The sequence below is a fragment of the Musa acuminata genome, chromosome BXJ2-6 (genome assembly GCF_036884655.1).
Source record: "Musa acuminata AAA Group cultivar baxijiao chromosome BXJ2-6, Cavendish_Baxijiao_AAA, whole genome shotgun sequence".
NCBI lineage: Eukaryota > Viridiplantae > Streptophyta > Magnoliopsida > Zingiberales > Musaceae > Musa > Musa acuminata.
This window is the reverse complement of record NC_088343.1, coordinates 8,918,261-8,933,179: the sequence shown is the minus strand read 5'-3', so window position 1 is coordinate 8,933,179 and position 14,919 is coordinate 8,918,261. Positions and strand designations below refer to the sequence as shown.

Genomic DNA, 14,919 nt, shown 5'->3' with positions numbered 1-14,919 from the left:
GAAGATCGACTTGAAGCTCGCTCCATGGCAGCAACTACTCGTGAACATCATGCTTGATAAGGCCAAGCATTGTAAAAGATGCATTTGGATAAAAAACGAGTTCTATCACCCCTTCTGCGGGTCGCAATGCGAAGATAATGAACCATAAGTTTGACTTATTTAAAGTAAGAGAGACGCAAAATTCCGAAATTTTGGAGAGGAAAAAACGATGGCGAATCTGCATACGCCAACCTGCAATGCCAGACAAGTACGCCACATCAACGAAAATATTGATGAAAAGAAATAATCAAACAAAAAATGTTTATCTCTCACATTTCAAAATCCACTTAGGACCAGTATTGTCTTCTAAAGCCATCTCGAGCATTTGACCTGGCACAAGTTTTCAACTCTACTCCATCACATTGCCAATTAAATTCCAGTCCAATACAATCTAACAGGCAGATTGCAAAATCATGCAGAAAAATGTGGGCGAAATCCGCATCAACATCAAAGAAACAAAGAGATCAGCCTGTGTTTATCACAAATACTGAAGCAAAAAAATACTTGAGCTTGTTCCCTGCTTAAAAAGCAATAGTCTAGGCTGCAATGGATGGCTTGGAGGCGGCAGAAAGCTTGGACCTCCTCTTGGCCAAGCTCTCACTCCTGCGCTCCCTCTGCTCCTTGAGCCTGGTAGCAAGCAGCTTCTGGTACTCAGCAGCTTCAGACTTGGCCTTAGCAATCCTCTTCTTCTTCTCTGCGATCCTGGAGCGCTTCCTCTGCAAGGTCAAGGGAGTCACAAGCCTCTGAATCTTTGGTGCCTTGCTGCACTTCTTGCCTACAAAGAATGTATCAAACATGAAACAAGACAACTTCCACATCGGAAAAGCATCTCTTGGAGAGGGAAAAAGACTAGCCATCAAATGCATGTTGCAGTAACTTAAAAGCAACCCACTTCCAAATAACATCACAACAGATGGTTGTTAACTGTATGCAAAAGAAATTGCAAAGCTAACAAATCTCCCCAACTTCGTGCACTATATATAGTCCACCAACACTAAAAGCTCCAACAAGAAATGGTAGCAGAAGCATGCACTGGATTCAAGTCCTGGAGGAGGTCAAATGCAAATCTAGTAGACACACCAGCACCTTAATTTTTTAAATAGCTAGTTTAGTAACTCTTGAGGTAATAACAATGAAAAAGGTGTATTGTCAAAAGGCAATAAAATATGGTAAAATAAAACTGCACCTGATTTTGTTGTGAATGTTCGGCGGTACGTATTGACATACTTGCGAACATCATCCTCCTTTGAAAGGTTGAATAGCTTGCGAATTTTGGAGGCCCTCTTGGGTCCCCTCATTCTCGGCTTCTCAATGTCGGTCAATCCTGGAAGATCATTCTCACCCTTCTTGACAATAACTAAGTTCAGAACGGAGAGATCAGGGCTAACAATGCAACCACGAACTGACTTCCTCCTACGCTCTCCGTTACGCCTTCCATAGCCACGGAAGCAAGGTGTACCTTAACAAATTAACCAAAATTACGAAATCATCTAAAGAAGAATTCCAAGTGATTGCATAAACCACAACAAAATATCAATACCCCTGTGAAGCAGCAGACGGACACGACCAGGAGTTAGCACTCCCTGCTTCATGGGGAAACCTTGTTTGTCACAACCTCCCATGATCTTGAAAACATAACCTTTGAACTCCTGGATGAAAATGGCACATCGTTTACATTTTTTGATATCGCAATCTTCCAAATATGTTAACTGCTAAAAATGTTGCTGAATCATACCTCCCCAAGAGCATCTCCACTAACTTCCTGAGAGATCCTTTTGTCAAAAAATGCACGACTACAAACCAGATTATGAAAGCTCAGTACATTATCATTGCAAAAAAAGCTACAACAACCCTAAATACTTGACTTAAAATGATTTCCAACTGCTGGTTAACAATTAAAAATGTCAAAAATGAGCTAGACAAAAACTGGAAAAAAGTGCAAAAAAGCTAAGAGAGATTTCAGGGTTCTTGTCCATGCTGCACATATTATAGCAAGTAAAGTTTAATTGCTTTACTAGTGTAAATCAAGAGACAGGTGACAGAAAACTATTATGTCAATAGATAACTCCAGCTTTCCCTTTCTCAATATGCTGAGAGAGTAATTGATCAAACAGTAATGAGGATACAAAATGGCACTGCTAAGTACTGCAAGTGTAGAGGCTGTTTGTACCAGGTGTATTGAGCTTTGCCCATGCAAATGCAGAAATTTCTTTCTACATTTGAACACATGACACCAAGGTTACCACATAGCAATCTCTACACTATGAACCATCCACCAAGACAAGCACAGGTCTTCAAATGACTTTAGTCGCCAACTTAACCATCAAACAAGAGGACAAGACATCAACCGTTTACTTCGTGTTATAATGAAATTGATCTTTAAAAGGCTACTAGTGCTTGTAGCTACTGCATAAAAAAGTATTCAACTGCATAGATTACTCAGTTGTCCAATGTCACCCTGCAAATATCCACCTTCACAACATAAGTTCCAGTAACCTGAAATATGTAATTACCTCCAGATATTATATCTTGTTGGTGCCATTCCTTCTTCATCTTGCCTCAAATGGATTCTCTAATGCTATTTCAACATCTATATTCAAATATAATCCAACCAGGATTGATGATTTCCAGGACAGTGTGACCTGAGGCTATGTTTTAAGGTAAAATTAGTTCCGAATCGACTGATCTACCTCAGAAATGAGATAGGTCAATCATTATAAGTCAACTCCTCACCACAGAACAATCAACAGTTGTTTGAATCAAAAGATAATCAAACAATCAATTTCTACCAATCATAACATTTTGGAAGAAGTCAGGCATTGTGCCATCATCTTGAAAACCATATCCTACAACAAGCTGTAATGTCTCAATTGTAGACTAAGTGCTACAAGTAAAAACAGAAATAGGTGACTCACTGAACAAGGCAAATCAAAAGGAAAATGCTGCTTACGAAAGGGAAAAAAACATAAAGCAAAATAAAATAAAAAGCTGCAGGATAAAGGATAAACAGTATAAGCAGCACCATTTGAAATCTATAGGAATTCCAGAATAAATTTCACACCCACATGTAGCTACTAGTAATAATAACAGCTAAGTGAATTTGCAGGGAAAAATGAAATCAAATAGAATGCCTATTGCTAGTTCGACGGATACACAGTTTTGTCTGAGATGATAATGCACCCACGAACAGCATATGATTAATGTGTATACCACATTTTTATGACCTTTAATTAAAACAGTTGTAAGCATCAAACTTTCTTGTTTACAACGAACAATAAGACTACTAATCACGACTTCCTTATAGCTATTAGGAGACTAAAGTCTTCTTGACTAAAATCATTTGTAATCTATTAGTCACTTTACAGAGACGAACCTGATAGTTGCACAGTAAACTAAAAGTTGCACTGATTTCGAAGTAATACTAGTTCAGATAACCAAATTCAACACCGACTCCTCACGAATGAGATTGTAAGAATGATCATGGTCCGAACAATCTAACAACAAGTTCTTCGACGACCATTTATTTTAGCTAATCGAGTAAGAAAGATGGTAGCACTAGCGGAGTTCCAAGTACACTAGCACCAAGTTCTTCTAGAACGAAGACAGTTGATGTTTAGCGGCGTCAAAGATGAAGAAAATGCACTAGCGATACAGGATAAAAATGATAAGGACAGAAATAATTCGGATCTACAAAGAAAACGTAGAACAGAATCCACAGCCGCTTACAGCTTCTGGTCGTCATCAATTTCAAGCTTCTTCTGGCACCCAGTGGTCGGATTAGCAATATTGAACTGCAACAATAACACCAAAACCAACAATCAAACTCATCGGGAGCTCCATAACGAACAATCAAAGAAAAGAGATCTCACGAACGCATCAGCCTGTTTGGGTAAGTACCTTCATCTTGGTTCAAAGACTCGCCGGGCTCCACGAAGCAAGCGCGAGAGAGGAGCACGGACCGCCTTATCGAAACGACTCCGCCTTTAGGTTTTCTCTCGGTATTGCCTGCTTTTTTATACGACGATCGAAGGCGAGCGCAACCAGCATCCTCGGATCCCGACCGTTCGTTCCTGCGCCTCACCACCGTTTGATCGTTTCGATCCCTTCGAGCCACGTTCTTCGGCTAGTCCGGTAGACCGAACCAAATAAATCGAACCGAACCGTAATGGGGCAAATGTGTTAGTTTAAGACTCTTAGAGGGATATATAGGTAAAACCGTCTTCGGTGCACCGTTGCCTCCCACCATCCTCCCTTCTTAGCTGTCCCAAATCTCTCTCCTTTCTTAATTAGTCGTCCTCCAAAAGCGTTGCATCACAAGACAGCTGTCTCTTGTCGCTTTGTGGATCGACCGACCCGATGCTTCTTCCTACTTGCTATCGACGGTGGATCACAAACACTCTCATGGGATCTGCTGTGCATTCATCAGCCCTTGTAACTTCTTTACCGCACGGCCCTTAAAATTTCCCTTCCGATTATTATTATTCATTTTTCAGAAAAAACGAAAATAGAAAAGAGTTCCGGTTTGGGATCTTCTCCAGTGATTGTACAATGATGGGACCGATCATTATGGAGATGGTGATCGGTACCCATTGTGGTCGGTTGTGATATGCAATTCGATTGATTTATTGGAAGCCGAAGTTGGAGAAGATCCTTGCACAAACTTTTTATCTTCCCCTTTAAAAGCTGCCTTCTCTGCCTCTTCTTTTCTTCTCCGTCTGCGTTTTGTTTGGTTCTCCTCCTCGGTTTCTTTGGGCGGTAGAGGCAGCGGCGGTGGCGGTGGCGATGGCGGGGCCGAGGGAGGAGAACGTTTACATGGCTAAGCTGGCGGAGCAGGCGGAGCGGTACGAGGAGATGGTCGAGTTCATGGAGAAGGTGACGGGGGCCGCAATGGAAGGGGAGGAGCTCACGGTGGAGGAGCGCAACCTCCTATCGGTCGCCTACAAGAACGTGGTCGGCGCCCGCCGCGCATCGTGGCGGATCGTCTCCTCCATCGAGCAGAAGGAGGAGAGCCGCGGCAACGAGGGCCACGTCGCCGCCATACACGACTACCGCGCCAAGATCGAGGCCGAGCTCACCTCCATCTGCGGCGGCATCCTCCGCCTCCTCGATGAGCGCCTTGTCCCTTCCGCCTCCGCCGCCGACTCCAAGGTCTTCTATCTCAAGATGAAGGGAGACTACCACCGCTACCTCGCCGAGTTTAAGACCGGCTCCGACCGCAAGGACGCGGCCGAGTCCACCCTCGCCGCGTACAAGTCCGCCCAGGTACTTATTCGTCTAATCTCTCTCCCGATCTGACCCCTTGGTCTTCCATGATATGGTCTTGACTAACCCAGAGTTAGTCATCAGATCACTGGATTGAGTCGTTTGATCTTTGTTTTGTACATTAATATTCTGATATTCTTGATGCTTGACGGGGGATGCCGGATGGAAACAAGATGATCGATAGGATTAGCGTTAGTGCATGTATCTTTTGGATTCTGATTTGGCTTGTATCTATGGATTGATAGGACATTGCGTTGTCGGAGCTTTCATCCACTCATCCGATCCGGCTGGGCCTCGCACTCAACTTCTCGGTGTTCTACTACGAGATCCTGAACTCACCGGATCGTGCCTGCGACCTCGCAAAGCAGGTGAACTACGGATCTCTTTGTTATGGCCATTCTAAATTGCATTCTCTTTCGAAAGCAGGCTATTACGTTAATTACTCCATCTATACTATCGCTCTGCCATATTGTAATGTTTGACAGCTTGATTCACCTCAGCCATGTCTCTTCCTTATTGTCTGTGGATAGGGATTTGGGAACCAGTAGTTATCTAATTCATTGCAAGTTTTCTGATATCTCAGAACTCCCTTTTCAAAATTAATAGTTCTATGGCTTCGGGGTTCCATTTTTTTCTTGGTTAATTTTTGATACATGATGCTCGTAATACCGATGATGTCTGGATTAACCCGACTCGGTTTAGGCCACGTGCACAAGAAATCTGGTGTGGTCGAAAGCTTGCGCTCCATAGCTGACTTGCGTAAAGACTAAGGTCGAGCAGCTTTCCTAATGTGGTCCCTTTGAGTCCGGATGACGAAATGGAGTAGCTTTAATAAACAGTAATTGATCTCGAGTATTGTATCTCGAATAGCTTTTTATAGCGGGCAAACCGGGAGGAATAATATTTGATGGTATGAATGGAATGTTCCTTCAGCCTTTCATTTTCGTAGTAAGACGGAACATTTTCCCATATCGTTATTTTGGACTATGGCCCATGTGGCCTGGCCAGTGACCGAGCTTTGCCTTCTTACTGCCGATTGCGTTGCCACGTATCGAACCATGACTAGGGACAATTTTCCTCTATCAATACATCATTTTATTGATATACTTGCACCACTATTTCTTTGTGCAGTTCAACATAAGGTTGTGTTAAGAACTTATTCTGTTTTACCCCTTTACATTTCCTTGAAGATTGAGCAAACATTTAAGGTGGAAAGATATTGTTAGTCATGGAAATCTTTCTTTCTCTTAGGTTTGGCCTTCCACATGCGGTTTGGTTTTGCCAGCTACCTCTGCATATGTCGAATCTGTTGCTTGTAACTAATGGAAATGCCAAAGTCCTCTGACTTAATATTGCTTTTTCTTGTGAATCAAGGCTGCAATCTCATGTTGATTATGCTGCATCCAAGAGTATTGTATAATTGTTGATTTCTTCTTGGTTATGTTTGGCTCAATTGACATGTTAATTGAATTGATCATTCTATTTAATATATAACATGAAATTTGATTCTTTGTGATGTGTACAAAGGCAGTTGGAGATGTATATGGCTATGGCGATTGTTCTATCATCTAACCCAATTTACTGTCTATGATAGACTCTTTGTTTATCTTATCATGCTTAATGTTATTTGGTAAAAGATAGCTATCAGCTCCATCAGCTTCATACCTTTAAGCCTTCAATTTGGTACAAGTCAATCTTGTATGAGTGTTTAATTAATCAACTCCTGTCATAGTTCTTATTATGTAAGTTTTAAGATCCCTATTGATTTCTTTAAGTGTCTGTCTACACCTTTTTTCTCTTTTCGTTTGTTTGTCTAAAAGATTACAATGGATCATCCGGCAGGCATTTGATGAAGCAATTGCTGAACTGGACACCCTAGGAGAGGAATCCTACAAAGATAGCACTCTCATCATGCAGCTCCTTCGTGACAACCTGACACTGTGGACTTCAGACATGCAGGTGGGTTTACTTGTTCTACCTTCAATTCACCTCGCATCGGAAGAATCCTACCCCATTCATTGTTGTGGATTTGTTTGCTCTCAAACAGGATGATGGAGTGGACGAGATCAAGGAAGCGCCCAAGGGCGAGGACCAGTAGCAGAAATATATCATGTCTCCCGATTAAGAAGCTTCAATCTCTTCAAATCCTCTTGCTTTGCCATATGATATATAGGTGGAGGTTGCGTCTTCTCTGTGGTCTTCGCTTCGATGTCGAGTGCTTCGTTTCTCGTATTCGCTGTCGTTCGTGTTCTTTTCATTTTAAGCTGATGGAACCCTCTTGTTATGTGTCGTTTGCTTCCGCAGTGGCGTCTCTGCCGCCAGTGTGTGTGGATTTTGAGGGGCATGAGTTGTCACTGATTTATTGACTAGATAGAGCCACTCTGCTTCATTGTGGGCATCGAGATTCATGTGACACGCTGCTCTCAGGATAATACCATACAGAACAATAATGGTCATCCAAGGTCTGCTTATGGCCGTCAGTTATCCACTAGCAATTGGCTCTACTGCTGGAACAAAGATAATTTATGGCACAATCAGTCACCACACTATATATAGTAGAATTCCTTGTTTAAGTCGAGAAGAATGGGATACATCAGTACATATTAATCGAAATTATCTTAACAAATTAGTAAGCGTGACTGAATTCCAAGGGGTTATGCTGCATAGCACGAGCCATCCCTTCCCGCACGCAAAGTAATTCTAGTACGTGCCTTTTTGTCCCACAAAAATATCTTTCGATCTGATCGTATGTATTTGGGGGGAACAAGAAATGGAATCAAACCTAACATATAATCATGTTGGTTGGCATCGAGGACATGTATGTATTTCTGCCCCTCACACCAATGCTGATCAAAGCAGGTGTGTTTTGATGTACATAAAATGCATATGAAATCACATAACAATTTGCAACTGCGGCGCACCTCCGGCTAAGACATGGAGTACCTTGACGACCGGTAACGAGCACGAAACGATGTCAGTCATCCGCTTCAGGGATCTCCCAACCTCGGGCTCGGCAGCTGTACCCCTGGAGAGGTCGGCAGCCCCAACCCCGGCGCAGCCATCATCATCTGGTACGCCGTCCGTGGCGACAGCAGGCATCCGAAACCTAGCGGCGAGCTCGGCGGCGGCAGCGCCGGCGCAACTGCTGGAGATGGGGCCAGGCACGGAAGGCCGCCACCGCCGCGGAGGCGACGCATGTAGGCCGAGATCGGTGACTCTGCCGCGGCGCTGACGGTCGGGAGTGGTGGGAGAGGTGACAGCGGGGGCCGCGTCCAGGGTTCCACGGCAGGCAGGGGCGGAGGCGGGGCGAGGGCCGGAAGGCGGGGGGCGAGGTGGGCTAGCGGCGGCGGGCGTATGCGGTGGAGGCGGGAGGTCGGGGCGGCGGCGACAGACGTGGCCACGGGTGGGACGGCAAGGGGGGGACGTGGCGGCGGCAGCTCCGCAGGCGGGGGACGGGTCTGGTGGTGCGCAGGCGACCCGGTGAGCTTCTGGACGATGTCGCGGAAGTTGTTCTTGTCGATGTTGTACACCGGCGGCTGCGGCTGGTACGGCGGAGCTCCCCCGCCGCTACCAACGCTCGCCGCCGCCGCCTCCGGACCCGGAGCAGCAGCAGCAGTCGATGCAGCTGCAGGATTAGGGCTTCTGGTTAGCGGTTTGGAGATCTTGTAGGAGGCTCTGTTGAGTGACTTAAGTGAGCTATTGCTGCTTGTCTTGGTGTTGCTGGCCGAGCTGCTGCTGCCACCGCCGCGAGCAGTACAAGCATCAGCAGCCGCAGCAGGAGTCAAAGAGTGATCATCCGCAGCGATGACGGTGGTGGTGGAGGAGGAGGAGGAGGAGGCGGAGGTGGTGGTGGAGATGGAGGATGAGGAGGAGGAGAGATTAGCAGCGGAATGACAGGCTTTCTCCATCATTATCTGCAAGACTGAAAGGGCGTTTGAATCTTCTTTCCTGGCTTTTGTGTGTGGAAACGGCGGTGTTGGGTCATATAATAACAATAGCTTGAGGACACTGACAAGCGACAGCACATGCTCATTAAACCCATTTCTCTCCTGTGTGTCACTCGCCATATGAAAAGATTTGAAAGGAATCCATCGCGTCTGTTCTGCAGAGAGACAAAGACCTCATCTTCCCCATTCATTGCATGCGGGTGCTGTATTATGATCCGATCCTGATGGGCTAATTAGTCTATCAATTTCGTTTGATCTAATCCACTGACCTGAAGTTGTCCTCACTCAAATCAGCATAGTGCATGTGAGGCGTAGCCCAATGGTGTTAGGTCGGCTCTGATACCAAATATTATGATCCGAGCGGCTCTGATACCAAATATTATGATCCGAGCCTGATGGGCTAATTAGTCTATCAACTTTGTTTGGTCTAATCCACTGACCAAAATGTTTAAGCTGAAGTTGATAGTAGTACACTCATGAGATCCTTATAAGTCATTTTTAGTCTTGTCCACTTTCGATGTGGGACTAATCAGGGATGTTACAATCACCCCCACTCAAAGGCTTGATGTCCTCGTCAAGCCCCAACATAACTCAGATCAAACCCTAGCATAGTGCATGTGAGGCGTAGCCCAGTGGTGTTAGGTCGGCTCTGATACCAAATATTATGACCCGAGCCTGATGGGCTAATTAGTCTATTAACTTCGTTTGGTCTAATCCACTGATCAAAATGCTTAAGCTGAAGTTGATAGTAGTATACTCATCGAATCCTTATAAGTCATTTATAGTCTTATCCACTTTCGATACGGGACTAATCAGGGATGTTACATACTGAGTCGAAACCCCGTTAGCTACTTCATCTCAGATCAACAACGATCCAACCCACTTCATTTACATTCAATGGAGGAAGTAAAGTCCACACCCGATGTCTGGGTATTAGTTTGTATGAGCGAGAGAGAGAGAGACAAGGTATGAATGATGGGTGTAATATAATAAGCAGGCAGGGGCCCAGGAAGGAGCAGACAGAGCTGATGAAGATGACGACCGTTGATGGAGACGGTCAAAAGGTTGCGTTTCGGAGACCGTAAGATAACGACAACTTTGAGAGAGAGAGAGAGAGGGGGGGAGAGGAGGCAGTAATTTTGCGGTTGCTGTCTTGCTTGCAGTGGAATTCTAAGATTCTGTCTGCTAAATAACACGACAACTGAGGGGCTCGCTTGGCACCAAAGCGTCGCCTTTGACGGTTGACCGGCCCACATCTACTTCCCGTGCTCATCCTTTTCTTTCTTTCATTTTATTTCTATTTTCCGGGCATCTTCACTATTTATTTTGATCTTTTAGTTTTAGGCGTCGGATCGTGATCTAAAGGCTGAGATAAATTCCTGTTATTTTGGCTGTAGTAAGACTAAGAGGCACTGTAGATCTGGTGAAAGAGATCGGTCACCGACACCGGATGGGAAGGGACCACTCGTTTTCCCTCCACGTGTTCCATGTATTATGGATCATCGAACGATGCCCGTTGCCCCTTCTTCGGAGTTACACGTCTCACGCACCTGTCCTTGTGGCTGCGGGGAGTCGTGGAAGGACCGCAGAAAGCGGGACCACCGCACGCAATAACAGAGCAGGTAGGGCAACCGGGTCGGCGGTGAAAAGGATGAAAGCGTTTCGATCGAAAGAACCAATTAAAATTCTTGTTCGAGAGGAGCGGATCAAGTGAGTTTTCGGGTCGGATCCAATTCACACTCCGAATCCGCATGAAAAACAGGTTTCGAGCAGCATGAGATCATAATTATTATTTTTTAATTTTTTACTAAAATATACAAAAAGAGTGAGGTCGAGCACTCGGAAGTCATCATCTTCTCCTCCTTTTAACTTGAGATGGGTACGACGATACCAAATATAGCTCATTAGTTTTGTCGATTATGATAGATTTATTTATTTATTTCTGTGGGAGGGGGGGGACGATAGATTGTCACCAGCAACACATGCACCCCTTGTCAGCAATTCTCATCGAGCAATGGAGATCAAAAAATCCGACCCCCTCCTCCGCTTAAGATGGGTTTCTCGGTGATCGCTTGACAATAAGTGTCTCCGTAGCTCATCACATCATCGCCAAAAGCACCCACATGCCTCACTTATGGTCCTCACAGAGCCATGGAGGTCGAGAGGCTTGACCACCCTCCTCCGCTCGAGGTATGGAGTTCGAGTACCCGACCCTCCTCTTTTGTCGCCAACGAGCAACAAAGGTCAGGAAAATATAGGTAAAAATCGGCCCTCGCCTCCTAAGATGGGTTCCTCGGTGATGGGAGGGGCAGGTCGACGATGAGAGTTTTCGCAACCCTCTACATCATCACTAGTAATGCTTGCACCTCTTACTTGTAGTCCTCCTCGAGCTATGGAGATTGGGAAGCTTGACCACCCTAATTTGCTCAAGATATGGAGGTTAAAAAAATTGACCCCCTCCTCCACGCAAGGTGGGTCCCTCGACGATGGGTAGAGAAGATTAACGATTGGAGTCTCTACAACTCGTTGCATTGTTGCTAACACTTACTGTTGAGAAACCTAGGGTTGATATCACATGTGCAACCAAAGAACATAAAATAAAATTATCATATTTTCAAAAATATGTTCATCGTCGTACAAAGATTGATGCACAAAAACTCATAAAACTAAAAACCATGTGTGAGATAATTGTGTTACTTAGGGAAATTGTATATCTTTGAAATTCTGTAGATCTGTGGGAGAGGATGAAGGAGATCAAGCGTCATCCTCTCTAGCGATGATCCACAAGATAGGGGCTGTAAAGATGCTCATCGAATCGCTACCTAAATCTCCACACCTGCTATATGAGAAGGAGAAGGGAGAGGAGAATAGGAGGTGGCAACTAAAAAGTCTTCCTATGACCCTTTAGTGTTCTCCTATTTATAGAGATCCCTTGTCAACTTAAGTCTAATGGATCCTACCATATTAGGTATTTGATCTCTATCCAATAACCCAAGCCTCTTATATTAGTGGGTCTCTACCCAATAATTTCTTATTAGCTATTATTCGATCTCATTTATAAGATCCAATAATTTATGGGCTTAATAGATATCCAATAAGATAGGGCTCCAATGAATATCTCATATATGAATCTCTACTCGTCGTAACATCTACTGTATGTGTATGACTCTCTAAGCCTAATATTGAGCTTGTCATGAGTCATAAATATCAGAACTCTTTCTAGCTCAGTAAATTATTATCTCCATAATAATTCATTCGACTCATCGATTGCGGACGTATTAGGCCACTACGCCACAGTACCAAACAATATAGGGGAATCAAATACTTTTGACCTATCTGTCCTCAATTATCATGTACTTATAGTCCCTCATCCATCTAATATCAAAGAGACTATATACTGGTCATAATACTATCAGGCTCATACGGTTTCTCCTCGAGTCTCGCTCGAATTGAATTCTCCCGAAGAACTCTTTCTTTCTCAATTTGAATGACCATAGCCAAGGATTTATCTGAGCAAGAATACATGAGATATTTCTCTCATGATACCGAGAGTAGATAATCTTCTACCGATACTCAATAGCTCTCGTAAGGTTGGTTGTCACTCCCGATGATCGACTATACTAGATCTGGAACTTCCAAACATATAAGTCTACTATCAAAGAGCGGAGTACTGATACGTGATATCATTGGTTTCTCAAGTCTAAGGATTAGAAACACAATTGAGACGATGAAATTACTATTTAACAATGAGATATCATAAACCATCAAACTTTCCATGAGCGAATCATTCAGCAAACTCATTCTCCAATAAGTATATACAATGTAGCCCTAGTGTCCCCACACGAACAACTATGAGACCAGTCACCTCCATCATATGGATGGGTATACAACACACTAGTTTGTCCAGTTATCTTGATATCTCTCTCGAGTAACATATGACTATAATTATTTATGGTGTGTTTAAAGGTGAATCAATCTCGTTATCGTGATCTCATCACGATTTGATTCTTATTATACAAATCTATTAACATCACAATATATTTATACATCAAGCAATATAAAATGAGAAAATATCATAATAATAATAAGCAAAAAAACTACGTGCCAAGTCACATGTGTCATCACTTATATGATTGGTTTGTATGGTACTTATGACTAGCATATACACCCCTCGCCTATGGTCCTCACTGCAAGTCATGTTGTCACCGAGTCGTAGAGGTCAGAAAATCAACCCCCATCATTATTGACCTCCACACTCGATGGAAAGTTGAGGTTCACGTCGGCATCTGCTATCGACGAGAACCGACCCCTTATCGAGGAACAAAAGTTGTCAATTCAAGGTGCAAGTTGGGCACCCCAAACCCTGCTAGCATTTGCTTAATGCATGAAGTTGGCGAACTAATTAAAGAGGCATAAGCTTAATATGTCAAGTGAATAAGACGTTGTACTTTAAATCCCTCTTGTAAGAGCCCCTGAAGTACACATTATGATAGGAAGAACATCAACAGTTAATCAACATTTGACATATGATCTTAATATTGTGTTTAAGTTGGAAGGAGAATATAAAGACCACCCTCTACTTGTCTACTTATGTGGACAAGGGTTGAATGCAGGCAATTATAGGTTATCGCCCCTTGTCACTCGCGAGGATAAAAGGTCAAGGGGTATTAGAGGTAGTTATTGGCTACCTCCTCTTAGAATATTTCATAAAATATTTTGTCTTTTCACGATCAAGTATAAAAGCTCATGTTCAACACAATGAAAAGAGAGAATCACCTTTTGACCACTCAAGTCACCTACCTTAGGTTACTAACTTGGGCATCGGAGGGACTAGGTTAAGAAACCTCTCCCGACCTCGATATTTATGCAAGTGATACTTCATGAGCTTAACGTTTCTACCTTAGAAGTATCTAAGACAACCCTGCGCACACGGGTCTGGAACCACGTAAGGCTAACCAAGACTTCAATGACTTCTTTCAATAATACTTTTGACGATAGAATTAGGATCCACTATCATAGGAATGCTCGTCCACTTACCCTCTCGATGAATACTCAAGCAAAGAGGATTTACTGTAAACTTATAGTACTTTCACCCAAAGGAGGCGACAATTAATCTTTTCGTAAATTAGTGCATCCATCTCAACAAAAAATATTAATACAATATTTATGTTTATTAAATGACTCGAGTCTGTCATCCCATAGACGGCCTTGAGCCACTTGGTTATCCCTATCGAGGGATTCTTAAACCTCACTCAGTAAATGCAAATGCTAGAATCCAAGGCTCAATCAATGGATTTGATGGAGGATTCCCTACGAATCCAATTATAATAGATGAATTGATATTGGGAGAAGATATGATGAGAGATCTAATAGTAAAAAGGAGAACCATTAGTCGACCCACCTTGGGTCAATCGTCATTCACATAGAAAATCGAAGAGAAACTGATTCCAATGAACTTTTATCCTTAATCCTTGGAGGCATTTGATAATAGTAAAGTCATTTTTTATTAGTTCTTTTGCTCAGATTGCAAAGGAGTTCAAAGTTTACTTCCTTGGGAACATATGCTCATGGTCTTTAATGGTAACACTTCTCAAACTTAGGAAGGGAGGGGAGCAAATGCTTATAGAATTTATCAGTCGGTTCACGAATAAGTTCTGAGGCATAATAGATG

The 14,919-nt window shown here is 43.4% G+C and overlaps 3 protein-coding genes across 3 annotated transcripts; 1 reads left to right on the top strand and 2 right to left on the bottom strand.

The window, feature by feature from the left end:
• Nucleotides 1–377: 377 nt before the first annotated feature.
• LOC135614638 (small ribosomal subunit protein eS6-like) lies at nt 378–4,040 on the bottom strand. The gene is made up of 6 exons (XM_065112194.1): nt 3,937–4,040; nt 3,766–3,830; nt 1,775–1,832; nt 1,580–1,688; nt 1,226–1,498; nt 378–814 (listed from the first exon to the last, which is right to left on the bottom strand). Exons 1-6 carry the CDS (start codon nt 3,940–3,942, stop codon nt 576–578), a joined length of 750 nt encoding a protein of 249 aa, XP_064968266.1. The 5' UTR covers nt 3,943–4,040; the 3' UTR covers nt 378–575.
• A 700-nt stretch (nt 4,041–4,740) lies between these two features.
• Nucleotides 4,741–7,690, top strand: LOC135614637 (14-3-3 protein 6-like). Its single transcript, XM_065112193.1, has 4 exons — nt 4,741–5,301; nt 5,547–5,669; nt 7,144–7,260; nt 7,349–7,690. The coding sequence occupies exons 1-4, from the start codon at nt 4,822–4,824 to the stop codon at nt 7,397–7,399; spliced, it is 771 nt and encodes a 256-aa protein (XP_064968265.1). The 5' UTR covers nt 4,741–4,821; the 3' UTR covers nt 7,400–7,690.
• A 382-nt stretch (nt 7,691–8,072) lies between these two features.
• On the bottom strand, nt 8,073–9,383 carry LOC135614636 (VQ motif-containing protein 9-like). The gene has a single exon (XM_065112190.1). It carries the CDS (start codon nt 9,366–9,368, stop codon nt 8,289–8,291), a length of 1,080 nt encoding a protein of 359 aa, XP_064968262.1. The 5' UTR covers nt 9,369–9,383; the 3' UTR covers nt 8,073–8,288.
• Between the last annotated feature and the right edge of the window lie 5,536 nt (nt 9,384–14,919).